The sequence below is a fragment of the Stegostoma tigrinum genome, chromosome 31 (genome assembly GCF_030684315.1).
Source record: "Stegostoma tigrinum isolate sSteTig4 chromosome 31, sSteTig4.hap1, whole genome shotgun sequence".
In the NCBI taxonomy this organism is placed as follows: Eukaryota; Metazoa; Chordata; class Chondrichthyes; order Orectolobiformes; family Stegostomatidae; genus Stegostoma; species Stegostoma tigrinum.
In genome coordinates this window covers 7,655,453-7,683,357 of record NC_081384.1, presented here as the reverse complement: position 1 = coordinate 7,683,357, position 27,905 = coordinate 7,655,453, and the positions used below count along the sequence as shown (strand labels likewise).

At 42.6% G+C, this 27,905-nt stretch overlaps 1 protein-coding gene across 3 annotated transcripts in view; it reads left to right on the top strand.

The window, feature by feature from the left end:
* LOC125466320 (plexin domain-containing protein 1-like) overlaps positions 1-27,905 on the top strand; it is a 432,462-nt gene that overhangs the window by 262,706 nt on the left and 141,851 nt on the right. Inside the window, exons 14-15 of one of the 3 annotated variants that reach the window (XM_048560675.2) lie at positions 9,386-9,451; positions 18,905-20,357. In XM_048560675.2, coding sequence (XP_048416632.2) covers positions 9,386-9,451; positions 18,905-19,024 — 186 coding nt within the window. In that variant the 3' untranslated portion in view covers positions 19,025-20,357. Of the gene's footprint in view, positions 1-9,385; positions 9,452-18,904; positions 20,358-27,905 lie in introns of those variants that run through there. The other 2 variants (XM_059638864.1, XM_048560676.2) reach the window with 2 other exon arrangements.

The following is a 27,905-nucleotide window of genomic DNA, read 5'->3' as shown; positions in this document are numbered from 1 at the left end:
CTGTATTGAAAATGCTGGAGGTCAGAGCAGGTCAGACAGCATCCATGCAGAGAAAGCAAGCTAATGTTTCGAGTCTAGATGACTAGCTGGCATGATATCGAGTCTGATAACAAGCCTTCTAGACTTAAACCGTTAGTTTGCTTTCTCACTGTGAATACTGCCTGGCCTGCTGTGATGTCTAGCATTTTTTTTATTTTCAGAGGTAGATACCAGGGCAGGGAATTTGCCTCAGGGCATTTAGCCAATTTTCACTCCTCACCACCAGCTAAACTCGCTAGTGGAACCTGGAGGGATAGCTCTGTCACAAGTAAATAGGGTACTAGGCTCTGGATAATGCAATGGAACAACATCCTTAAGAATGGATTATTATTGTGGTTCTATTGGTAATCCATGAGGTTTAGCAATTTACCTAGGTAATGTCAAGCCTTGTTTTGAGAATTTGAGATTTAGTTTAAAAGAAATCTGCTGATCTCTGTTAACAATGTGAGTAGAATCCATGTTCCCCTCTAATAATTGCACCTTGTGGGTTCCCTGATCTAGTTGTTTTACAATTGGTAGCTATACCTTCAGCTGCCTAAATTCTAAACTTCCTCCCTGATCTGCCTCTCTCTGTCTCTTCTCTTTCAAGTCGCTGCTTTAAAAAACGACCCCTTTGACCAAGGTTTTGGTCACCTGAACTAACATCTCCTTAGAGACGTCACACATAGTAGAGACCAAGAGGTCCCAAGAAGTGCTTTGGGATGTCTTGCTCCATTGAAAGCAATATATCATCATAGGTTGGACCACAGGTTGACAAGGCCATAAAATGTCATATGATGTACATAAGATAGTCTGCATCAACAGAGAAAGAGCATCTGACCACTGTGAGCTGTTTCTCCCCTGACCTTTGTGCGAGCCTTCTCCTCTAGATGGTTATTATTCACTCTGTTAAATAAAAGCTGTAAGCTCAGAAGCAGGAGTCACTATCTAAGAATACAGAATCAACCATTTAGGGCTGAGAGAATGAGAAATGTTTCCACGTAAAGAATGGCGAGCCTGTCGAATTCTCTACCACAGAAAGCATTTGAGGCCAAAATATTCAATGTTTTGGCCTCAACTGCAGATTCCAAATCCAGCTTCAAGACCCCAGTAACTGCTGCTGAAAAACTAAAACTAAAAATCCTGGCTGTTTGGGAGCTTGGCCCCACTCATTCAGGCTGTGTCTATTGTTCCAACTTTTTGAAAAAAAGAACAAGTCTTCACAAACTGTTTATTTATGGGCTTTGAAGTATACTGATCAGCACTTCTGATCTCAACGTTTCTTCATAAGAGAAATCTGGGAGAAAACTACATCACTTAAAGCAATAGTATTTTCACAATACAGAAGCACTGAGAGGATTTAGAAACTTACAGGATGACAGCAGAAATGTGTGGGCGTAAGTATCAGGAAAGGATTGACAGACCAGGTCTCTGTTCTCCTGAGAAAAAGTAGACTGAAGGCTGACCTAATAGAGACCTTTAAGATGATGAGAGGTTTTGATAGAGTGGATACGCAGAGAATTTATCCTGTTGTGTGGATGAGCATAACTTGAGGCTATAAACACAAGAAAACCACTGAGAAATTTCAAACAGGGAGTATACTTGCGAGTTTTGAGAAGATTTGTAGCTCAGGTTGAGTTTCTGGATGTGAGTTTGCTCGATGAGCTGGAAGGTTAGTTTTCAGATGTTTCGTCACCATTCTAGGTAACATCATCAGTGAGCCTCCGCTTCATCGGAGGCTCACTGATGATGTTACCTAGAATGGTGACGAAACATCTGAAAACTAACCTTCCACCTCAGCGAACAAACTCACATCCAGGGAGTATACTTCTTCACCCACAATGTAGAACTGGCTCCTACAGGGAGTAATGGAAGTGATTAATATAAACACATTTAAGGAGAAACTGGACAAACATATGTGCTTACAGTGGTGAATCTAGCTAAGAAATCTCAAATGAAGCATTTAGGGTCACTGTAGTCCCATTTTCTCATTGGAAAGCAGTGCCTGGTGGTGGTTTAACCTAAGGGCCACCACACAAGGGGCAAAGTTGAGAAGGAGAGTCTTTCATGGCAACCTCAAATGGTGTAGGAATTGAACCTGGACTGTTGGTACTGCTCTGCATTAGAGACTGGCCATCCAGCCAACTGAGCTAACCAAACCCCAAATGCACATAGCACTGTTTGGGCTACCTAGCCTTTTGCTGGACCATGTATCCTGTGTAAACATATGAAATACGTTGTTAAGATCACAAGCTAATCTGGAACTCAGTGGGATTGCAATATCGCACAAAGATCGTTCTGAAAGCTGCATTACTGCTGTAGCATTATGACAAAAGACACAATGCATTCCCTTGGCTTTCATCTCATTGAAATCAGCGTTACAGCTGACACTGGACTAGATTTGGTGCTTTTGAGAAATCAGCTTATATAATGAGAAAGTGCAGTGAATCAAGCTGTGATCTGAAGAGAAAAGCAATGGACATGAATGTTTATTCATTTTAAATTCAACCCATGAAACTGCACATAGTAACTCTGATTAGAAGCACAAACTGAGAAGAGAGCATGTTAGCAACACAGCAGCTGTTATGTACAGTCACTTTCCAATTATTTGTCACTCTCAATCATTTTCATTCCAAAGTGCTGCACGTTCAAATGGCCCTTTTTTTAAAACCATGTTGCTTGGGAGAGGTGAAACCATTTTGTGATGTGGAATATTATCATCATTTCTAAAAAGCACATGGCACATAGCTGTTTAGATGTAATAGGAACTGCAGATGCTGGAGAATCGGAGATAACAAGGTGTGGAGCTGGATGAACACAGCAGGCAAAGCAGCATCTTAGGGGCAGGAAAATTGATGTTTGAGGCCTAGACCCTTCATCAGACGTCAGCTTTCCTGGTCCTAAGATGCTATTTGGCCTGCTGCATTCATCCAGCTCTACACCTTGTTATCTCACAAGGCACATAACTATAATCAGTTTCATTCATTTTCCAAAGCACAGATAAGTGAGTATCATTACACAGTGGCTCAGCTGTAAGGGTTTCAGCACAACAGAGACCTCTTCAGAGCACTTCTAAGAAGAATTCAAACCAATGGAAAACTTCATTTTCTCACAGTATTGTTATTTATCACCTATAAATCAATTTTGTATGATTAACTTTTTATTTCAGATCACAGTTTCAGTTTGGAGATATCCAGGATTGATTTTCTGTCCTCTGAGTACTTTGTTTATAGACTCTCATCTGCAAGGCAATTTAGTGAATAAGAATCAGGGGACATTGTTGCATCCACAATAGTTGTTCTCCTTGTACATTTTTCTCACTTGTACAAACTAGACTGAAAATACACACTCGCTGTGGTGTATAAGTTTGTGTTGCACAAGATTTTGGTCCTAAAGGTTTGTCGATATCGCCACCAGAAGATTCCTCAGAGAAGAACAAGGCCGTTGTATATCAATGACCTGTACCTGAATTGGTGGCATAGTTTCAAGTACAATTCGACTCGTGATCTTCAGAAAGATTGTTGGTTGATAAGTCAACGAAACTCGTGAAAACAAAAATCAATGCCACAGCAATTAATTGGTTCAAAATCTAGTTGGAAAAGGCTCTGGTTGAGAACAGGCTTAGAGGTTCTGGAGATGAGTATAAACTATTACCTGTCTCCCTTTACTCCATTACTGATTAACTATTTCTTCTCTAAGGAACGCCCCATAATATTTACTAAGTTAAAGGGGTTATATAAATGCAGTTTCCTTTTGACTAAGACCAATTCTTAGACATCCAACAAAATACTTTCATTGAGACTGGATAAAAGGACCATGGGTTTTTTTATGGAAGACAGGTTATCAACTTTGATTTGTTGATATGAGGCTATATGTCTATTCTGGCATCATTGCTTCATTGCCTTTAGGATTCTTATATTATCCAGATTGAACTTCCTGTTAGGAGATTATTGGACTGGTGTAGACAGAATCTGGAACCAAAAAATAAAAAGAAATTTCTGGAAAAACTCGGTGGGTCTAGGACTATCTGTGGAGAGAAAGTCACGAGTTAATGTTTCGAGTTCAGTGACCCTTCTTCAGACAGAGTCTGTGATGGAGTGAATCATTTCTCCCTTGTTTTTATTTGTTCACAGGATGTGGGCATCATTGGCTAGATCAGCATTTATTACCCAACCCTAATTACCCTAGGGAAGGTGGTGGTGAGCTGCCGCTGTGGTCAAAACTAAAGTGAGCTTTGATGGACTTGTTCCATATTTTTTCTATTTTATATCTTATTCCAAGAATCAAGCCCAATTAAAATCCTTTTAATTAACCAATTATTTCCATTACTGCTCATGCCGAGTGGTAAAATTGTAACCAGCTTTATAAAGTACCATTTAGTGTGGCTACATATGGCGCACAGAGGTCTTCCTGGATATCAATGCCAGGGAAATAAGTGTGCAACATTGTAATATCCAGACAACCACAGCTCAAGAGCTAATGACAAGAATCGCTGTACACGCAGAGCTCATGAAATTTAGATTCAACTTAAATTGAATAGAATCTTCATGGAGGTGATTGGCTATTGCTACCTCGAGCCTTGGAATCAATAGGTTGTAGTTTCCAATCACAATCCTGAGATCTGAGCACAGGGTAGCGACTGATGCATCATTCTACTGTTCTGTTATTTACTTCGCCAATGCAAATCCCTGAAGCCAAGTGATGTCTTTCCACATTTTGCTGAGACTGAGGTGATCAGTCCTCTGCTCACTCTGAAGAGTGGACACTCCTCAGTTAGGTGCAGCATTGTTTGTGTCACTCCTATATATAGAAATCATGCCCCTCTTCCACACCCCCCCACTCCCCCACTTCCAGTGATAGAGGCCCTGACGTGTCCCGAGCTAATTTAAACAAGGGCCACTCTCACCTTCAGAGTTCAAAGCCTGCCATTCTGCCGGAATGATGGATAGTGTATAGGTGGCATGGTTAAACATTGGTGTTTAGTGTGAGGAGAGCAGCACAGTAAGCTTTGACATAATAGCAGCCTGTTCCTTCTCCTCCAATGTGGATCTCTTGGAAGCAAATGGTGTCTTAGAAACATAGAAAATAGGAGCAGGAGTAGGCCATTCTGCCCTTTGAGCCTGATCCACCATTAAATATGATTATCTAACTCAGCCGCCTGTTTCCACTTTCTCGACGTACCCTTTGACCCCTTTAGCCATAAGAACTATATCTAACTCCTCTTGAAAACATTCAATGTTTTGCATTAGACAGATTCTGTGGTGGAGAATTCCACAGGCTCACTACTCTTTGAGTGAAGATATTTCTCCTCATCTCTGTCTTAAACGGGTCATCCTGTATCCTGAGACTGTGACCTTTGGTCCTGGCCTCCCCAGTAATTGGGAACATCCTTCCAGAGTTTATCCTGTATAGACCTGTTAGAATTTTAAGGGTTTCTATGAAATACCCACTCATTCTTTTAAACTCTAATGGATATAATCCTAACTGATCCAGTCTGTCAGACCTTTGTATATCAGTCCTGCCATCCCAGGAGTCAGCACGTCTGGCAGCATCTGTGAAGAGAATTCAAAATTAATGTTTCAGGCCTGATGACCCTTCCTCAGAATAGTTCATCAATGAAGGGTCCCAACCCGAAACGTCGACTTTCCTGCCCCTCTGATGCTCCCTGACCTCCTGTTCCTCCAGCTCCACGCTGTATCGACTCTGACTTCCAGCATCTGCAGTTATTACTATCTCCAACTGCTGTATTTGTCTCTGATTCACAGTATCTGCGGTTCTTTCAGTTTTTTATCTCAGGAATCAGTCTGGTACAGCTTCATTCCATGCCATCGACATCCAGAATATTCTTCCTCAGATAAGGAGACCACAACTGTACACAATACTCCATGTGTAGTCTCATTGAGGCCCTGTACATTTACAGCAAGTCATCTCTGCTCTGATACTCAAATCCTCTTCGTTTCAGTGGAGCATTAAGTGGAAGACATCCGATGAATTTTCACTTGGTGGCTGATAAGTGCTCACCATTGGCGAACAGCCAGAAATCGTGTTACATATTGGCACTAATGATATAGCCAGAAATAGGATTGAGGATATAAAAAGTGATTTCAGGGAGTTATGATGGAAGCTGCAAAGCAGGACGAACAGAGTAGTGTTCTCTGGTTTACTACCGGTGCCACGAGATAGCGAGGCAAGGAACAGGGAGCGGGCACAGCTTAACACGTGGCTACGCAGCTGGTGTAGGAGGGAGGGCTTCAGATATGTAGATAATTGGGATGCCTTCTGGGGAAGGTGGGACCTGTACAAGAAGGACGGGTTGCATCTGAACTGGAAGGGGACCAATGTCCTGGGTGGAAGGTTTGCTCGAGTAGTTCGAGAGGGTTTAAACTAGTATGGCAGGGGGGTGGGAACCTGAGCTGTATACCGGAGGTGAGAGTTGATGCAGGTGAGGCAGTAGCAAGAGGTAGACCAGCTAGTGGGAAGGAACCAAGGGATCAGTTAAAGTGTGTTTGCTTTAACGCAAGGAGTATCAGGAATAAAAGTGATGAACTTAGAGCATGGATCAGTACCTGGTGCTATGATGTTGTGGCCATAACAGAGACATGGGTTTCTCATGGGCAGGAATGGTTGCTGGATGTTCCAGGGTTTAGAACATTTAAAAAGAATAGGGAGGGGGGAAAAAGAGGAGGGGGTGTAGCACTACTAATCAGAGAGGGTATCACAGCTACAGAAGCTTCCATTGTCGAGGAAGATCTGCCTACCGAGTCAGTGTGGGTGGAAATTAGGAACAGCAAGGGAGTAGTCACCTCGTTAGGGGTTTACTACAGGCCCCCCAATAGCAGCAGGGAGATTGAAGAAAGCATAGGTCAACAGATTTTGGAAAAGTGTGGACGTAGTAGGGTTGTTGTAATGGGTGACTTTAACTTTCCCAATATTGATTGGAACCTCCTTCGAGCAGAAGATTTGAATGGAGCTGTTTTTGTAAGGTGTGTTCAGGAGGGTTTCCTAACTCAGTACGTTGACAGGCCGACGAGGGGAGAGGCCATTCTAGACTTGGTGCTCGGAAACGAGCCAGGGCAGGTATCAGATCTTGTGGTGGGAGAGCATTTTGGTGATAGTGACCATAACTGCCTCACGTTCTACATAGCTATGGAGAAGGAGAGGATTAGGCAAAATGGGAGGATATTTAATTGGGGAAGAGGAAACTATGACGCGATTAGACATGAGTTAGGAAGCATGGACTGGGAGCAATTGTTCCATGGCAAGGGCACTATAGACATGTGGAGACTGTTTAAGGAACAGTTGTTGCGAGTGATGAGTAAATATGTCCCTCTGAGACAGGCAAGAAGGGGTAAGATAAAGGAACCTTGGATGACGAGAGCGGTGGAGCTTCTTGTGAAAAGGAAGAAGGTATCTTACATAAGGTGGAGGAAGCTAGGGTCAAGTTCAGCTCGAGAGGATTACACGCAGGCAAGGATGGAGCTCGAAAATGGTCTGAGGAGAGCCAGGAGGGGGCACGAGAAAGGCTTGGCAGAACGAATTAGGGAAAACACAAAGGCATTTTACACTTATGTGAGGAATAAGAGAATGGTCAAAGAAAGAGTAGGGCCGATCAGGGATAGCATAGGGAACTTGTGTGTGGAGTCTGAGGAGGTAGGGGAAGCCCTAAATGAGTTTTTTGCTTCTGTCTTTACGAAAGAAACAAACTTTGTAGTGAATGAAACCTTTCAAGAGCAGGTGTGCATGCTGGAATGGATAGAGATAGAGGAAGCTGATGTGCTGAAAATTTTGTCAAACATTAAGATTGACAAGTCACCAGGCCCGGACCAGATTTGTCCTCAGCTGCTTTGGGAAGCGAGAAATGCAATTGCTTCGCCACTTCCGAGGATCTTTGCATCCTCGCTCTCCACTGGAGTCATACCTGACGGCTGGAGAGAGGCAAATGTAATTCCTCTCTTCAAGAAAGGAAATAGGGAAATCCCCGGCAATTACAGACCAGTGAGTCTCCCGTCTGTCGTCTGCAAGGTGTTAGAAAGGATTCTGAGGGATAGGATTTATGACCATCTGGAAGAGCATGGCTTGATCAAATGCAGTCAACACGGCTTTGTGAGGGGCAGGTCATGCCTCACAAACCTTATTGAGTTCTTTGAGGATGTGACTAGAAAAGTTGATTAGAGTCGAGCGTTGGATGTGGTGTATATGGACTTCAGTAAGGCATTTGATAAGGTTCCCCATGGTAGGCTCATTCAGAAGGTCAGGAGGAATGGGATACAGGGGAACTTAGCTGTCTGGATACAGAATTGGCTGGCCAACAGAAGACAGCGAGTGTAGTAGAAGGAAAATATTCTGCCTGGAAGTCAGTGGTGAGTGGTGTTCCACAGGGCTCTGTCCTTGGGCCTCTACTGTTTGTAATTTTTATTAATGACTTGGATGAGGGGATTGAAGGATGGGTCAGCAAGTTTGCAGACGACACAAAGGTTGGAGGTGTCGTTGACAGTGTAGAGGGCTGTTGTAGGCTGCAGCGGGACATTGACAGGATGCAGAGATGGGCTGAGAGGTGGCAGATGGAGTTCAACCTGGATAAATGCGAGGTGATGCATTTTGGAAGGTCGAATTTGAAAGCTGAGTACAGGATTAAGGATAGGATTCTTGGCAGTGTGGAGGAACAGAGGGATCTTGGTGTGCAGATACATAGATCCCTTAAAATGACCACCCAAGTGGACAGGGTTGTTAAGAAAGCATATGATGTTTTGGCTTTCATTAACAGGGGAATTGAGTTTAAGAGTCGTGAGATCTTGTTGCAGCTCTATAAAACTTTGGTTAGCTCGCACTTGGAATATTGCATCCAGTTCTGGTCGCCCTATTATAGGAAAGATGTGGATGCTTTGGAGAGGGTTCAGAGGAGGTTTACCAGGATGCTGCCTGGACTGGAGGGCTTATCTTATGAAGAGAGGTTGACTGAGCTCGGACTTTTTTCATTGGAGAAAAGGAGGAGGAGAGGGGACCTAATTGAGGTATGCAAGATAATGAGAGGCATAGATAGAGTTGATAGCCAGAGACTATTTCCCAGGGCAGAAATGGCTAACACGAGGGGTCATAGTTTTAAGCTGGTTGGAGGAAAGTATAGAGGGGATGTCAGAGGCGGGTTCTTTACACAGAGAGTTGTGAGAGCATGGAATGCGTTGCCATAGCAGTTGTGGAAGCAAGGTCATTGGGGTCATTTAAGAGACTGCTGGACATGCATATGGTCACAGAAATTTGAGGGTGCAGACATGAGGATCAATGGTCGGCACAACATCATGGGCTGAAGGGCCTGTTCTGTGCTGTACTGTTCTATGTTCTATGTTCTATGTTCTATGTTCTATTACAGTTGGAGCATTTGGAGAGAACGTCCTACTACTCTAAAACCAGAGGGTCGTTCAATGTTGAGACTGAGGTACTGAGATTCCACCAGGGGGCTCTTTTGGAGCTGTGTAGTTTTTTTCTCAGAAGGATCACTTGCTTTTGTGCGAGTCGTTGGGCCCTGGGCGGTGATAGGGTGGCGAGGGTGGGTGGTGGGTGTGCTGGGGGTTGCAGCGTGCAGCAGCATGTGAACCCTGGTCAGTTGTGACCCCTGGCAGTTCTGAGGAAGTGCTGCACTTTTAGGAGGTGTCATATTCTGCATGTACCATTCAGCTGTGGCCCACACCTGCTCCCTCTGGTGAGTGCAAGTGATCCTGTGGCACTCCTTTGCAGGTAAGCAGGGAAAGTTTCCCCAGCTATCTACCAAGCAACATCACAAAGACAGATTTACCTGATTGTTTGTGGAGCTGTGCTTATTACAAATTGACTGCAGTGCTTCCTGTAGCGTAATGGGAACCACACTTAAAAACGTATTTCATTGACTGTAAAGCAATTGGGAATGTGGTTCTAGAAGGCGATAAATGAATGTAAGTTCTTTCTTTCTTGTTGTCTCATAGGAATTGGCAGTTAACCACTTTTCTCTGAGTCATGATCCTACTTTTGTGGGGCACAGGAATGAGGATGATGAGAATGCAAATGAAAGAAATATTTAATTCGCCAAGAAAGGTTGATGAAAAGCAGGTGAAAGGAGTTGTACTATGAGACTGATGTTCCACATAAGTCTGTCCTGTAACAGTGCCAACATATGCTCTACCTGGTATACAACAGGAATTCAGGTGGTAAATTAAATCGACACTGAGGACTGCATAACGGGGGTCTTCTTTGAAATGTGCACTGAAAAAATCATGAATATTAAGTGATTCAACCTTTCGGTGGCCAAATTAATTATTAAGATCTCTTCCTTAATTGTCACTCAAGAGTTTAAGAAAGATGTAATTGCCACATTACCAAGACTGTGTACTACACTGATAACTAAATCTTGGGAGGTTTACTTACAGGGATTCTGTGAGTCTTGTGCTGAATGGACATGTAGCAGAATCCCCCAAAGTATGCCCCACAATTGTTGCCAACACTCTTGAATGAGGAGATGAGGAGAAATGCCTTCACCCAGAGAGTGTGAGCTTGGGGAATTCTCTGCCACAGAAAGTGGTGAGGCCAAAATATTGAATGTTTTCAAGAAGGAATTAGATATAGTTCTTGGGGCTGAAATGGTCAAAAGATGTGGGGGAGAAAGAGGAAACCAAATACTGATCAGCCAAAATTACATTGAGCAGCAGAGCGTGCTCAAAGAACCAAATGGCCCATTCCTGTTCCTATTTTCTACGTTTCTTAGATTGAGCTTAGACTGTACGAGTTGAAACTTAATTTCCAGGACACTCTTGTAACCAATTCATGAGAAAAATTATAGGTGCCTGCTTAAAATCTTTATCTAAAATTTTCTTTGAACAGCTGCAGATACAGAGATAAAGAAATGCCACTTGATTGACTGTCAAGAAACATTAATCCTGGTAATGATATGAAACAAAAACAGAAGTTGCTAGAAAAGCTCTGCAGGTTTAGCAGCGTCTATGGACAGAAAGCAGTGTTAATTTTTGGGTTTTATTACCCTTGTTCAGAATCAGTTCTGAGGAAGAATCACTGGACCCAACATGTTAACTCTGCTTTTTCTCCTCAAATGCTGCCAGACCTGCTGAGCTTTTCCAGCAATTTCTGATTTGTTGCTGATTTCCAGCATCCACGGTTCTTTGTTTTCTTTTCAGTGTCTGATTACTGATTGGCAGAAGGCAAATATAGACATATCAGGCACCTGACAACAAAAGAGCAACAACAGGAGCTTATACATATTGGAGGTCTGGTGATATATGACCACCCATGAGTTGGTGTCCCTAAATTACTCTCTCGTGTCTTTACCAGGTGCAGATGTACTAACTATGACCATGCATCAGGCCTACCTTCAGAATACAGCACCGTGAACATGCATGATCCTTCCACAAAGACAAAATATTGCGCATGCTAGAAATCTCAAATGAACACAATGAATGCTGGAGAGACACAGCAGAGACCTCTAATTCTGAAGAAGAGTCATTCCAAACTCAAAAAGTTAACTGTGTTTCTCTCTCCACAGATGCTTCCAGACTTGCTGAGTCTCTCCAGCACTCTGTTACAATATACATCTGTCTTTCAACATGATGTGGTGATGGGTGCATGTGGGAACGAAAGGCTAAGAAATATCAGTTGCTAAAATTATAAATTTCCTAGCTCCCCAGCAGCTTTGTTGGACTTTAAAGCAAAATGAAAAGTGAGCATCACAAAGGCAGATGATTCCAAGGAAACCTCCTTCATTCCCAAATCACTTTTTCCATTCTTTCTAAAACAGAGTATTAAGTCATGTATCATTCTACTTATTACTGGTCTATGTTTATAACAACCACATATTTTGGCAGCGGGGAAGTCCCGCACGAAATGTTTTTAGTTATAGCCATTCTGAAAATCTCTAGTAGAGATTGGTATTAAAGATTTTTTGCTTTAATGTTGGTCTTTTGAAGTTAGTGCATGTTATGCATTAACAACGAGTACTAACTCCGGTCATTAGTTTGCAGATAAAAGGGCAGTGACAGCTCTGCAGTTAGAGTTGTTGCTGTTGGCTCAGGAAGGGAGAAAACAGGTCCTGATCATTATCCAGTGAGCCACGGTGGAAGTTGGATAGGTGTATAGATACCGAGGAGAGAAAGGACTGTATGAATCAACCCATTGTCGGAGAAGCATCCATTGGTTATACTCATGAGAAAAGTAAGTGGAAGCAGAGCAAATGCATAAAAAACAATGGAATCAAAGAAGATACTGATAGATGAAAAGAGGAGCATAAATGCTAGTATAGGTCAGTGGGGATGAATGGCCTGTTTCTGTCGCAGTACATTCTATATTATTCCATTTAAAAGGCTGGTCACTTCAACATGTAGCTGGGAAACAGTATCTGTTTGAGAGACAAATAATTGGAGAGACTAACAATTAATGAATCTAGAACATGCACTGTCAATATTTTACTTTGTTTTCTCCCATGGGGACAGCCCTATAAATAAAGTAACCACATAGAAAATCTTCCTTCGGGAATCTTTAGCTTGAACTATAAATCCAATAGTTAGTTCCTATCTTTTTTTGGTTTCAACATTATATACGTTTGTTGGAGATTTTAGCATTTATTGATTCCCTGCACCTTTCTCTTTAGCCAAACAACTATTTTTGTGATCTCCAATTTTTTTTTTGTAAAAGAAAAGTACTGTAAATAGTGGAAATCTGAAATAAAAGTAGAAAGCACCGGAGAAACTGGCATCATCTGTGGAGAGAGTAATAGAGTGAATGTTTCAAGCTCAGTACAACTCTACTTTTGCACAAATATTGGACTCAGAGCCTTAACTCAGTTTCTCTCTCCGCAGATGTTGCCAGTTTCTCCGGTGCTTTCTGTTGCATTTCCAATATCTTTATAAATGATAAAGAAAAAATCTTGAAGATGTTACAGTAAAACTCCTTGAGTAATCTTGCACCTGATGCATATGCAGCCATATCTAGAGATCAACCTTTAATTCCTGAAGAATTGACCCTAACCCCTTCCATTTCTCCCAGGCATTCCTTGTGGAACACAGTTTAGCTCACAGTAAGGCATGCCATCTTTGACCCATTCATTCCCACCTTCCCTTCCCACGCCCCAGAGACAATTGCCAAAAATTTCAGTATCCTCCATATTCAGTTTTATTTTGGTGAGTTTTAGATGCCAGCATCTGACTGGAGGGATTTTGTTACTCTCACTTTTAAGCTCACCATTCAAAAGTTTAGATGTATTTCTTGTTCCTTTTGTCAGGTCAATTATCTCCATCAGTTATCTCATTTTTAATGTGACTGGATAAAATTAAACTAGGAAGCTACCTTGCTCTGATTTGAACCTGCAGTCACACTGTTCCTAAAGTCACATTGTTATAGTCACCATAGCTACTGAGTTCATTGTCATCATGAGCCTACCTTTAGCAGCCCATGAAACTTCGGAGGGACAGGCAATTTCTAACGACAGCACTCACTGCTTGCACACAATCAGCAATAAAAAAAACTAATGAACCGCGGATGTTGGAAATCAGAAACGAAAGCAGAAATTGCTGGAAAAAGTCAGCAGGCCTGGCAGCATCTGTTGGGAAAAATCCGAGTTAGTGTTTCAGATCCAGTGACCCTTAGGAACTCATTCTGAAGCAGGACCGCCGGACCAGAAACATTAAGTCTGCTGTCTCTCCACAGATGCTGCCAGACTGGTAGATTTTCTCCACCAATTTCTGTTACTGTTCTTGAACAATAATTGTTCTGTTGATTACTTTTTAATCGTGCATGGGATGTAGGCATGGCTGACAGGTCAGCAGCTATTGCCCATCCCTAATTACTCAGAGGGCAGTTACGAGTCAACCACATTGTTGGGGGTCTGGAGTCACATGTAGGACAGACTAGGTAAGGATGACAGATTGCTTTCCCTAAAAGCCATTAGTGGAGCAGATGAAGTTCTACAACAGTTGACAAATGATCATCTCATCAGCATTAGACAAGGTTTACATTCCAGATTTTTATTGAATTCGTCTGCCATGATGGGACTCAAACCGATTTCCACCAAATATTGCCCTAGGGCTTGGGATTATAAATCCGGTGACATTAATGCTGCAGCACTGCCTCCCCTGAATGAATTATTTTATATAGTTTCAGTTCTACATGTATGTAAAGGTCAATCAGATGATGTAGCTTATTCCTTCATGGCACCACAGCCAATAATGTTTAAAAGGACACAGGCTCTATGAGCTGGAATGATCAGGGAATCCATCATTCACAGTTATTCAAATTGATCTCCACTCTGTCCCTGCATTGTCTTTGAGATCAGGAATCAAATAATTGAAAATATAGCATCGTGGTAATCCCAGCCCAACAATAACATTTTTATAGTAAACCATTGCAAGACGCTCTAATAGGTGTGAGATCAAACAGAATTTGAAACTAAGCTGCATAAGGGTATTTGGGGCAGGTGTCCAAAAACTTGGTCAAGGGGTGGGGGAAGGTTTAAGGAAAAGGAAAAAGAAAATGGGAGAGAAGCAGCAGAAGTTTTATGAAGGGAATTTCAAAACCTAAGGCCTCAGCAGCTGAAGGAACACCTGCCAATGGTGGAGCAATTAAAATTAGAAATGCATAGGAGACCAGAAGCAAAGATATTCAGGTCTGTAATAATGCTGATGCTTCATATGGACCGCTTCCAACCCACAGTCAACTCACCATGTCAGTGTAACCTTTCGTTCCTTTCTTCCTCAAATATCCTATTTGATCCAGGGGATTCTGAGATTTGCATACATGTTATATGAGATATATAAGGTCAGAATTCCAATAATATTATGTGCAGCTCCAGTCATCTCATTGTTGAAATGCTATCAGAACTTTAGAAAAACATATAATTATATTCTGAACAGTGATACCTAGAAAGTCTAGTAAGTGTTATAAAACAAAGCTCAGAGGACTGGAGCTCGTTTTTACTGAAACACAAGAAGTAATGACTGAGCACTGAATAAAATAACCTTTCATTAATTTTCCAAAAATTTTCAATGAGTTTGAAAGCAGTTATTTGATTCCCAGTTAACCCACTGTATTGCAGAAGCTGAGAATAGGCTGGAGCTTGTCCTGGGGTACTCGTACAACACATGAATCAGGAATAGGAAAGGTCCAAACAGCCACTTCAGGCTGTTCCACCACTCAATAGATCATGGTAGCTCTGATTACTCCACATTCGTACCTATCCCCAACAACCTTTCACTCTTTTGCTCATTAAGAATCCAATTCTGCCTTTTAAAAAAATCAGAGGTTTTGTTTCCACTGCCTTTTGAAGATGAGAGTTCCAAAGGCTCACGACCCTTTCAGAGAATAGGTTCAGAATTAAACTTGAAAGGGTTCAGAAAAGAATTACAAGAATGTTCTCAGAGTTGGGGGGTTTGAGCTATAGGGAGAGGCTGGACAGACTAGGGCTATTTTAATAGACAAGGTCTTTTCCCCTTCTTAGGGGAATCCAAAATTAGAGGGCAAAGGTTTATGGTAAGAGGGGAATGATTTAAGAGGGACCAAAGGGACAGCCTTTTCACATAGAGAGTGGTGTGTGTATGGAGTGAGCAGCCAGAGGAAGTGGTGGAGCTTGGGACAATTACAACATTTAAAAGGCATCTGGACGGGTATATGAATAGGAAGGGTTGAGAGGGAAAATGGATCTATATTAATGTAGAATATCTGGTCGGCATGGACAAGTTGGACTGAAGAGTCTGTTTCCATGCTGTACATCTCCGACTGTATCTCTATCAAAAATAGCTGACCACTTGTTTTGGAACAGTGAGAGGAGTTAATTAGTAGCATGTTTTACATTTTCCTTTCTGTTAACCTTATGTAACAGATGATTGTAACAAATTCACAGCACAAAGATTAAAAAAAAATGAATCTTATAAACATTAATCAAAAAACATAACTTAGAAAAATGAACTATTTACAATGGATACTTGCTTGATGTTACAGATCCATCAGAACTTAAGCCCTGATATCTAATCAGCTAAGCAATGAGTTGAGCTGAGAAAGTTCCTGCTGTGGACATATAACACCAGTTACCTCACTCCCCAGACTCTTTCTTTCCTTGTGTCGTATTGAAACCAAAGTTTTTGTTTCCCAGATGGTCTACCTAGATCCCTTGTAGTGTTGGTTCAATCTACTACCAATTCCCAGCTGACTGGCCACATTCAGTGGCTACAGTTTGACTATTTGCAGGCCTGGCTGTTCAATGCTAACCAACCAGTCTGCAACTCTGCTCCATATCCTGGCAGGTGTTTTGCCCTATCTCTCCCCATGAGATTTCCCCAGCTCAGGGAACTTGGTCTGGCCACTCATTCTGGTTACAGATCCAGCAATATCTGCTCCAATTCCCCTACCTAGTTCTTCACACACTTTCAGAAGTTTCCTATTCAGAAATCCTGGCCTTTCCTTCTTCCATTCAATATCCTTTACTCATGACCTCTGTCTCCACCTCCCCCAACCTTGCCAAGGATACTGCTCCCTTTAGGAACAGTCCCAGATGAACAGGTGTGCTGTCCCTCACCATTGCTACATCCTGTGGGATGCCCTGCTATATTTATAAGGTGCAAAGAGTTTTCTTCTGAAGACAGACTATCTGAATGAAGTGCAAAATGAAATTTGGGATTCAGAGAGCCCACACTTCTAATGCAGCTTCCAACTTATGTTTCATGCAGTTCAAGCTTTACACATATACTAAAGAGAAAAATGTGCCTCATCTGCTCTAGCTCATCTGCCTTCCCATTCTCAGTATTCATTTGCACTTACTGTCAAATACTGATCCAATTCCCTTTTAAATTAAGTTCTCGGCTCTGCATCATTTATTACAAGGTTTTCTACATTCTGGAAACCCTCCATGCAGAATGATCTTCTTTATATTCTTCTGGTGATGATGTCCCTGGTTATTGATTCTTCAGAACACCAGAAGCAGTTTTTCAATATTTAAAATCTCAATCCTTTCATGATTTTTTAAAAAATTCTATCAGATGGCTCTATATTCCAGTGACAGAAGTTTTAAAAATCCTCCTTCATAATTGTAATACCTCATTTCTGGTCCCTTGACAAACAGCAGTGGAAGCTCCCAAAGTTTCACATTGACATTGAATAGCATCAACTTCCTAACTCAGCTGGGCCATGCCAGTGCTTGTGCTCCATATAAGCCTCCTCCCATTCCACTTTATCCAACCACTCCAGGATAACTTTCTATTCCTTTCACACCCATATGTTTATCTTCCTTCTTAAATGCATGCATTTTTTAATTTTAAAATTCACTCACAGGATGTGGAGCACTACTGGCTAGGACAGCATATATTGTTCATCCCTAATTGCCCAGATGATATTTTGAGAGTTATGCACTTTACTGTCAAAGCATGTAGGCCAGACCAGGTAAAGTTTTGATGGGATTTGAGCTCATTTCAGAGCATTAACCTGTTGGTTAATAGCTTAGTGACAGTACTATTACATTACTGCCTCCCCCAGTCAATCACTCTACATAGCAGTGGAATCGATGTGCTAACCACTGTCTAGGTACAGAAGTTTATCCTCAGTTCCAAATTTGCTTTGTCAGTATCCAACTTGCATTTATAGCTTCTAGTTTTGGCATCTCCACAAGTGTGAAATATGTGTTTACCTTATTGAATACTCTTCCATTATTTTAAAGAACCCCGTCTGCACCAAGGTCTTCATTTCTCCAGGCAGTAATCCACTGTACCCGATGTGGCTTCCTCTACATTGAAGAAACCAAGCGGAGGCTTGGGGACCAGAGATAATGGGAACTGCAGATGCTGGAGAATCCAAGATAATAAAGTGTGAAGCTGGATAAACACAGCAGGCCAAGCAGCTTTTGTGCTCCTGAGATGCTGCTGGGCTGCTGTGTTCATCCAGCTTCACACTTTATTATCTTGGAGGCTTGGGGACCGCTTTGCAGAACACCTCCACTCGGTTCACAATAAACAACTGCACCTCCCAGTCGTGAACCATTTTAACTCCCCCTCCCATTCCTTAGACGACATGTCCACCCTGGGCATCCTGCAGTACCACAATGATGCCACCCGAAGGTTGCAGGAACAGCAACTCATATTCCACTTGAAACCCTGCAGCCCAATGGTATCAATGTGGACTTCACAAGCTTCAAAATCTCCCCCTCCCCCACTGCATCCCAATACCAGCCCAGCTCGTTCCCGTCTCCCTAACCTGTTCTTCCTCTCACCTATCCCCGCCTCCCACCTCAAGCCGCATCTCCATTTCCCAACTGCCAACCTCATCCCGCCTCCTTGACCTGTCCGTCCTCCCCGGACTGACCTATCCCTTCCCCACCTCCCCACCTATACTCTCCTCTCCATCTATCTTCTCCTCTATTCATCTTCAGTCCGCCTCCCCCTCTCTCCGTATTTATTTTGGAACCTTCTCCCCATCCCCCTCTCTGATGAAGGGTCTAGGCCCGAAACGTCAGCTTTTGTGCTCCTGAAATGCTGCTTGGCCTGCTGTGTTCATCTCGCTTCACACTTTGTTATCTCAGATTCTCCAGCATCCTCAGTCCCTATTATCTTTCTCTCTGTCTCCCTTACTCAATCTTTTCTGGTTGCTATAACTTCTCTATTTCATTCATGTTAGCATTCATTTCAACTTCACCATTGACTCTTTAACTCATTCGGCTACTCAGATGATTCCAAGTTTAAGGAACCCATATAGTAAATGACAGAAAGGGATCTACCTCATTGATTGGACTGTCTTCTCTCACTTCACAAATGCTGCCTGATCTGAAAAGCATTTCCAGCATTTTTATCTTCGGTATTTCAGATTTCCGAATCCATGGCATTTGGTTTTCATACTAATTGCAAGTTTTGTATGTTTTTCTTTTATCTTGACCCAGCGCCGGTCCCATAGATGGCCAGCAATGAAGTTCAGAAACAACACTGGACATCCTAGCTATACCGAGGTGGAGCCAATGGGTCACGACAAAGAGGGATTCCTAGAAGCTGAACAGTGCTGAAACCCATGTGGGATCAAACCTTTGGCTGGACAAAAATGCCATGGATTTCCAAACCATGACGTACAGTGCTGTGCCCTACTCATTTCTCAGTTACTGCCTGTGGAGGATTACCTTGCAAACCAGCCCCACACCAATGATGGAAACTTGTCACACTGTTAACAGGCAATTGTATCCATGTCAGTAAGAGACATTTATTATAGTATATATGAAGAATAAGTTACAACTGAGTATATGTACATTTATTTCTTTGAAAATCAGTTGTGTTCAGATCCACACATATATATATTATATATGAGACTTACCAGGGTATAGGTGGACCTTATACAATGGAACATCTTCATCCACTTTGCTGGGGAAGTGGGTGGAATTTTAATTTGATTTGTATAATTTATATAGTACAGTGAATACATCTTGTGCCTCATCCCTCCCTCCCCACCCAGCGACACAGGCTGTGCGCTGTTCTGATGCAGGTAATTTGACAAACAATTCACACGTGTGGCATGACCAGTGCCAACCAGCTCCCCCAACCCATGCCACTGAAAGTAACACCTCACACTGGGCTACAGTCCACAGATCTGCAATGCCCCATCAGTGCTTGTGTTTGATGTGTGTGCTTCATGGGTCTGACGGGTATTCAACAACATGTTGGCAGGAGCGCAGCTGAAACCATTCTATTCTTGCTCAACAGTCACACATGCACTGGTACACTAACTTATACACACACACACACACACACACACACAAACACACATACATACAAACTCATACACAGAGACACACACTCACACATGCACATGCATATGTGCAATCACACATAATAAGCATGCATTGACTCCACATGTGGAAGCACATACACATTTATATAGATGCAGATACACACAAAAGCAATTATAAATACACGCACCTACTTAAATGCACAATATACAGACTATTAAATGGGAACACAAAGGGCCATTTTCTCAGCAACGATCACTGGGGATTTAGCAAGAGCAGGAGGCTTGCTTCACTCTGTGACCTCTCCTGCTGGTCAAAAGGCTGTCTGGCCAATTCCTGTGCTTGTCCTGCCACCCTCAGCTGAGATCAGATGACATGCTAGAGTCCGGGAATTGAAAGTGGGCCCATCATAATCAATGTACCAAACCACACAATGCATTTACCCACTGAACCACTGGGGAGTGCACTTTTAATTAGTTGTAGCCTTCAATAAGGAACAGCAAAAAAGGCTAGTATTTGCATTCAAATAGCATTTGTAAAATTCGAGTGCAGATTCCACGCATCTTGTTATCGGAATTGATCATTGCTGTAATTGCCTCATGTCTCACTTGTTCTTGTGCAAAATATAGCTTGAGAAAGTCACTTTGTATCTGTCTGCTTTTTAAAGTACAATCACCTGTTGTCATGTAGGAATTGTAGCAGTCTGTTTGGACAATGCAAGGTCCCACAGGTAATCAGTTCCACTGATTTTGGTTGTTTGAAATAAATATTTGGTACTGTTCTTCCCTGAAGAAGTACAGTGGGATGTTTTCTGCCTGCCTGAAAGGACACAGGAGGCCTCTCATTAAAGTCAGGCACCTCCAACAGTGCAGCACTCCCATGGGACTGCACTGGCTGATCAGCCAAGGCGATAGCACCATAACTGATGAAATGCTGACCCAGAGGTCACAGCGCTACTCATTGAATTCCACTTGACACCCATCTAATGCAGTATTCCTGCTCTGGAGGTGCTGGTTCATACTTGTGTTCTGTAGGCAGTCACCACTCCTTTGTTCTTGAACCATGTTACCTATTTTTTGAATGTGTGAGCTAACCTCTTCAAACGACTCTAATTGTGCCCTCCAGTGGGGGTTTTCAGTAACTTCTGCTGCGTTGCCAACTGAGGAAGAGAGTGGCTGGGGAAATCAGAGGACATTAGGAAGAGGATAAAATTAGAAAGCTATTCATTCAGAGCATCACCAGATCCTGCAAATTCCCCTAAAGCCACTCACTATCCTGACTTGGAACTATATCCACACTCCTTTACAGTGGGTCAAATTCCTGGAGCACCTTCCCTTACAACATTCTGGATGCTCCTACATCACATGGACCACAGCGATTCAAGAAGTCACTTCGCCAGATTGTCCAGGACAGTTAGGGAAGGGTAAGAAATGCTGGGCGGGCAACTGATGCTCACATCATATGGGTATATTTTTGGAAAAGCCAGGACATGCTCTCAACTCTGCTATTTCCCTAGTTGGGTAAAAATTTTAGAACCCAAAATTTTAGCTGGATTCAGGACTCCTCCCAGCTGCAAGTGATACAGAAACAAAATTTCTCTCATTAACTGCTCCCCTCACTGAACCTTAGCAGACGTGGTTTGACAGGGAGATAAATTGTGATGTGATACAGTTGTTCTTAAGAGTAATATAATCAGATATGTTGATGGGATACCCACTACCAACAAAAAGAACTGAGATAAACACAGCTCCTTGCTGTCAAATTGAGACTCTGTTTTACACCATCTGCATTTGTCACATTGACATCAATTCTGATTCTGTACCCTGGAGCCCCATTCAAACTTGTTCAAGGTCAGTCATGTTGTCAGTATGTTTTGAATCTTCCTGTTAATATTAATATTACGAACGAAAAGGTCAACTTTCCAACTCAGTCCCAGTTTATATACAATCACAGAATCGTACAGCGCAGAAGGAAGCCATTCAGCCCATCTAAGACAATACTGAAATAAACTGATGCAGGAATGTGCATACCTTGTGTGGCCTATCTCGTACTGATTGACGTGATTGATAGCCACAAGAGGATGTGGTAGCATCACAGTTATGTCACTGAGCAAATAAACTATAGAATATCAGTTCAAATCCTCTCACGCACTTGCCACACTTGTTCTTCAGGAAGGTACAGGTGGAGGGCTTGGAAAGCACTTCAGAAGGAACTTTGGCAAATTGCTGATGGTGCGCACTGCTGCCACTGTACGCCAGTCAGGATAGGTGCAGTGAATGTTTCAAAGGGGGGTTAGGATGCCCTCAACGTTCCCACTCCGGTCACGTTATCTTACACACAAACCTGCACCAGTCAAGCTTCTGATCATATCCTGCCTTCCTAAAATTGTAGCTAAGAGCCATACCCCTCGCTAAAAAGGTACAGATAGCTGGCCTTTCTCTACACAGTAACAGCAGACTATATTAGGCCATTACATGAAAGCAGTACCATTAAACTTTACAGCAGATTAATCCTTCCTTACCCCAGGAACAAAGAAAGGCCAAGAGTTGCTACATTGTAAAGGCTTTCTTTACTGACCCAGGGAAAAGATGTTTTGAGGTGTCCCATGTTTACTGTTTCCAGCAAAATCAGATCCACATTCTGCATGATGGGTATATATAGCATCTTATGGTTGAGTGGCAAATCAAATTAAATTCATTTCTGTGGAATCCAGGGCTGGATTCCAATCAAAGAGTTTCCACTATTTGTTATGGAGTCAAAACTACTAGCTGGCCAGTGAGGGGACCAGATTTTCATGCTTCCAGTGCCAGATGAGATTGTTTATAGAACAAAATCCATTGAAGGAAGAAAATACTGTTTTCCAATCCCTGATTCTGTCAGCACCTCACCTTGACAAACTCATAAAAGGCATATTAATTCCATCCTAACATAGCCCTGTTCCCAGGGGAACCTCCGTATCTCGTTCCATGTTGTTTAAATTTTGATTCCAAAGTTTTCCAATGAAAATTGCAACGCTGTTGTGCACTTTTCAAAGGGCATTAATTCCAGTTAGACTTCTTTTAGGTACTTTGATGGCAGCAGGTAAATGATCGACTTTTTATCTCTTGCCTGGAATACAGAGCAGAATCTCACATTCATATGACGCAGGACATTTTTCTGTCTTTCTCTAAAGGCCTGATTCATGTAAAGACTCAGCTTTAGAGCAGCATTTGCAAACAGAAGCAATTGGTCAGCAGCCAAGAACTAGAACTCTGATTTACCCACTTGACCGATAACAGGACAGGAATGACAACCCCGACCCCACCTCAAATATCCCTAACCCTACTCGAGTCTCTATGACTTAATACCAGAGTAGAGCCATAAGGAAAGAGATAATCAGCTTATCAAGCAAACACAGATGTTGGGCTGAATCCTCTAAGCATTTGCAGCTTTTTACTTCAGTCAACCAACTATCTGGAAGCCACCATCATATTGTTGGGCAGAGATTGCTTTCAGCACCTGAACTTCTTCAGTCAGACTTTGTTTCCATCCTTGCACACTAATGCTGTCATCAGAAGTACTTCTCAAGTGCAATTATGTTCACAAAAGAATTGATTCAGTTGTTAAGTGATTTTAAATTAACCCTTAGCCTACTGAATGTAAAGAAAACACCAGACGTGCAATTAACAGCGAATTTGGCAATTTGTTGGAGGAAAGCAATGAGAGATTTTTATTCATCAACATGTTGAGGCATCTTATGTCAGACTCTGGAGCAGGTGGGACTTGAGCCCAGACTTTCTGGCTCACAGATAGGGTACTCTCGGTGAAAGGAGGTAATGGTCTAGTGGCATTATTGCTTGATTATTAGTTGTATTAATGCTCTGGGGATATGGGTTCAAATCCTGCTGTGGCAGATGGTGGGATTTGAAGTCAATTTTAAAAAATGGAGCTAAGAGTCTAATAATGATCATGAAACCATTATTGATTGTTGAAAAAATCCATATGGCTCATTGATGCCCTTTAGGGAAGGAAACTGCCATCCTTACTTGTCTGGCCTACACATGACTCCAGTCTCACATGAATGTGGTTGACTCTTAAGTGACCTCTAGGCAATTAGGGACGGGCAATAACTGCTGGTCTGGCCAGTGACGCCCACATGCTGTAAATCAATTAAAACTCAAGAGCCTTTAGTGTGCTGGCTTGCTGTGGTCATGTGATCTCAACCTCTACAGTAAGGGGCTTTGCAGCAGCCATGAAACCTACATCTCTTGGAGTGCTCTCTTGATAACATGCACCGTGCTCAATAAGAGAGGCATTCTGCACAGCAAGACCAAATGCCACAAGCAGTAAACCTTGCTTTGCTTCTTGTAGGTGCTAGTCTAGTCTTGGAGACTGAGAGGATAGTTTGTAGAATCTCCTTCTGAGCTGATAAGGGGGAGGAAATTAGTACGCCTCTGAAAAAAGAGCAGGGCTTTCAGTTCAAGCTGCTTGCCGAGGCAACTATGCAACATAATCCTGACTTTCAATTCTCTCAGTTACCTGGCTCACCACTTCAGATTCAGGGAATTTTCCAAATATTTGTTTTGCACTGATATCTGATTGGAAGCACAAGTTCCTTTATGACCAGTTATAAAACCATAAGACTATAAGACATAGGAGTGGAAGTAAGGCCATTCAGCCCATCGAGTCCACTCTGCCATTTAAATCATGGCTGATGGACATTTTACCTTCACTTCCCTGCACTCTGCCCATAGCCCTTGATTCCTTGTGAGATCAAGAATTTAGTGATCTCTGCCTTGAAGGCATCTAATGTCCCAGCCTCCGCTGCACTCCGTGGCAATGCATTCCACAGGCCCACCACTCTCTGGCTGAAGAAATGTCTCCTCATTTCCGTTTTAAATTTACCCCCTCTAATTCCAAGGCTGTGCCCACGGGTCCCAGTCTCCCCGCCTAACAGAAACAACTTCCCAGCGTCCAACCTTTCTAAGCCATACATTATCTTGTAAGTTTCTATTAGATCTCCCCTCAACCTTCTAAACTCTAATGAATACTATCCCAGGATCCTTAGCCATTCATCGTACGTTAAACCTACTCTTTCAGGGATCATCCATGTGAATCTCGGCTGGACGTGCTCCAGGGTTAGTATGTCCTTCCTGAGGTGTGGGGCCCAAAATTGGACACAGTATTCTAAATGAGGCCTAACCAGAGCTTTATAAAGTCTCTATATCATACCTGTGTGGTAGTGTCAATGTACAAAAACAGAAATTACTGAAAAAACTCAACGGGTCTGGCAGCATCTGTGGAGGACAGGGGCATGGGTAGGGTGAATAGCCAAGGTCTTTTTCCCAGGGTAGGGAAGTCCCAGAGGCCATAGGTTTAAAGTGAGAAGGGAAAGATTTAAAAGGGATCTAAGGGGCAACTTTTTCACAGAGAGGGTGAGGTGTGTATCAAACAACCTGCCACAGGAGGTTGTGAAGGCTGGTGCAACTATAACATTTAAAAGGCATCTGGATGGGTACATGAATTGGAAGGGTTTAGAGGGATATGGGCCAAATGCTGGCAAATGGGGCTAGATTAATTTAGGATATCTGGTCAGCATGGATGAGTTGGACCGAAGGGTCTGTTTCTGTGCCATACATCTCCAAGTATCTCTGATTCTATGAGAAAACAGAATTAATGTTTGGGGTCCAACGACTCTTCTTCAAAACTGCTGCTAGATGCAAAACCTTAATTTTGCTTTCTGTCCACAGATGCTGCCAGACCTGCTGAGTTTTTCCAGCAATTTCTGTTTTTGTTTCTGATTTAAAGCATTTGCAGTTCATTGACTCTTTTTATATAGAATCAATATATGTGTTTGTGTTTTCATGACCAGATGAGCCACATAACTTGTTTTATTCCCAGATATTCTGAATAATTTCATTCTCCAGAATATTATCTGGGACAGACAACGACTCCTCGCATAGATATTGTTTTGAAATCGTTAGATATGTCACTTTCTGTGCATCAGATCAATGTATCTATTTGTTCATAAGACTCTGTGTGTCTGCATTGTCGGAGGAAAAAGAGGTGAAAGTGTTGGGCAAACTCTAAAATTACCTTAAATTGCTCTTGTTTTGGGTTTGGGATCTGTTTTTGGTTATCATACACAATATGTAAGTGTCTCCTTAAAACCACCATCATGATAGTGAAGGATGTTTACCATACTTCATTCTGGAACTAGAACACTCAACCCGATTGATTCATGATCCTGGCTCAATCCTACTCTGTCATGTATTAGTACTGACTGTGCCGGCAAATTCAGACTTCCTGGCCCTAACCTGTGGCTTTTATTCGATTTCCTTCTCTGTGTGTCATTAGAATTCCACATAGTCTGCACAGCTGGAAGGGAAAGTTACCCTGGGGAGGTGTGGGCGGATTTATTACATTGGGTGGATTTCAGTACTATCTCCATCGAATGAAAGCAGACTGAATTGATGGTCAAGCTCAGATTTGTCACCTTTCACTCAAGTGAAACAGCCAGATAAAAAGAGAACCGTTGGAGAGATTAGTTGGCTACTTCACACCATAGGCTAATAGTCAGTTCTCACTTGGTAACTACACAAAATTGGAATCTAAACTTTGTGTGCAGGATTCAAATACACAATCTGTATCCCATTATTCCTTAGTGCTATGTATTGCAACATCTTCGAAAGGCATCAATAAGCAAGGCATTGTTTCAGATTTACTTTAATGTCAGCAACATTACAACAACAAAGATTTAACTCACTTTCAACTGCCCACTCCCTGCCAAACAGCTGTTCTAGTAAATGGCCCTATAGGGTACCCTCAGGCTGGAAGCTTCTGTGATGTTAACAAGCCTGGAGCAAAGGAATCGGATAAATATCTCAGTTAAGGCTGAGAATCAAGTTTTCAGGATGAGTCCAAACAGGTATTCCCTGGAAATTACTTGCTGTTGCATTTTGCCTCTAGCTGACACAAGAAACTAAGGCTTGGATAGTTCTTGAGCTATTTTTATTCATATTGGGAAAAAAAAGTCGACATACAGGACACTTGCTTTTATCATCATGGCATTGATTATAAGAACAGGAAGGTTATGTTAGAGTTCAGGACTTTGGTTAGGCCACAGCTGGAGCACCAGGGGCAGTTTTGCTCACCACTCCATAGGAAGGTTGTCATGGCATTGGAGGGGGTGCAGAGGAGATTTACCAGATGTTGGAGACAGTAAGGACTGAAGATGCTGGAAGCTAGAGTCAATAAATGTGGAGCTGGAAAAGCACAGCAGGTCAGACAGCAGCCGAGGAGCAGGGAAAGTCAACCTGTCAGGCCGAAACCCTTTGTCAGAGCTGGGGAGGGGGAGGGAAACCCAGAAGTAAATTCACATGCACTGTATCTAACCTTATCTACTGCATCAGTTACTTTCGATGTGGTCTCCTCTATATCAGGGATTTCAAACTCAGACTCAAGGACTGTTTTGTGAAGGCCAACCAAGGCCTGCAAGCACAAACCCACCTGACCCTCTGGTTGCCATCCACTTTAACTCCCCCTCCCACTCCCCTGGTGAGATGTCCATCCTTGGCCTCCTCCACTGTCAGACTGAGGCCAAACGTAAACTGAAGGAGCAACACCTCAACATTTTCCCCCCTCTTGATCCATTCATGGGATGAGGGTATTGCTGACCAGGCAGCATTTATTGCCCAGAGGGCAGTTAAAAGTCAACCACATTGCTGTGGGTCTGCAGTCACACATAGGCTAGACCAGGTAAGGATGGCAATTACCTTCCCTGAAGGACATTAGATTTCCACGCCCCACCGCCTCCCCCAAAACAATTGACAATGGGCTCATGGTCATCATTAGATTCTTAATTCCAGATATTTATTGAATTTAAATTCCACCGTCTGCCGTGGCAGGATTCGAACCTAGGTCCCCAGAACATTATCTGGGTCTCTGGATTAACAGTCCAATGATAATACCATTAGGCCATCACCTCCCCCATATTTCACCTGGGGAGGTTACAGCTCAATGGCCAGAATATTGATTTCACCTGCTTCAAAATCTTTATTCCCAACATGTCCATCTTCCTACTCACCCATCCTCTCCACCCATCCCACTGACCAACCACAATTACCCCTTACCCGCATCCATCTATCTCCATCCATCCTACCTTCCCACCCAGCCCCACCCCCACTCC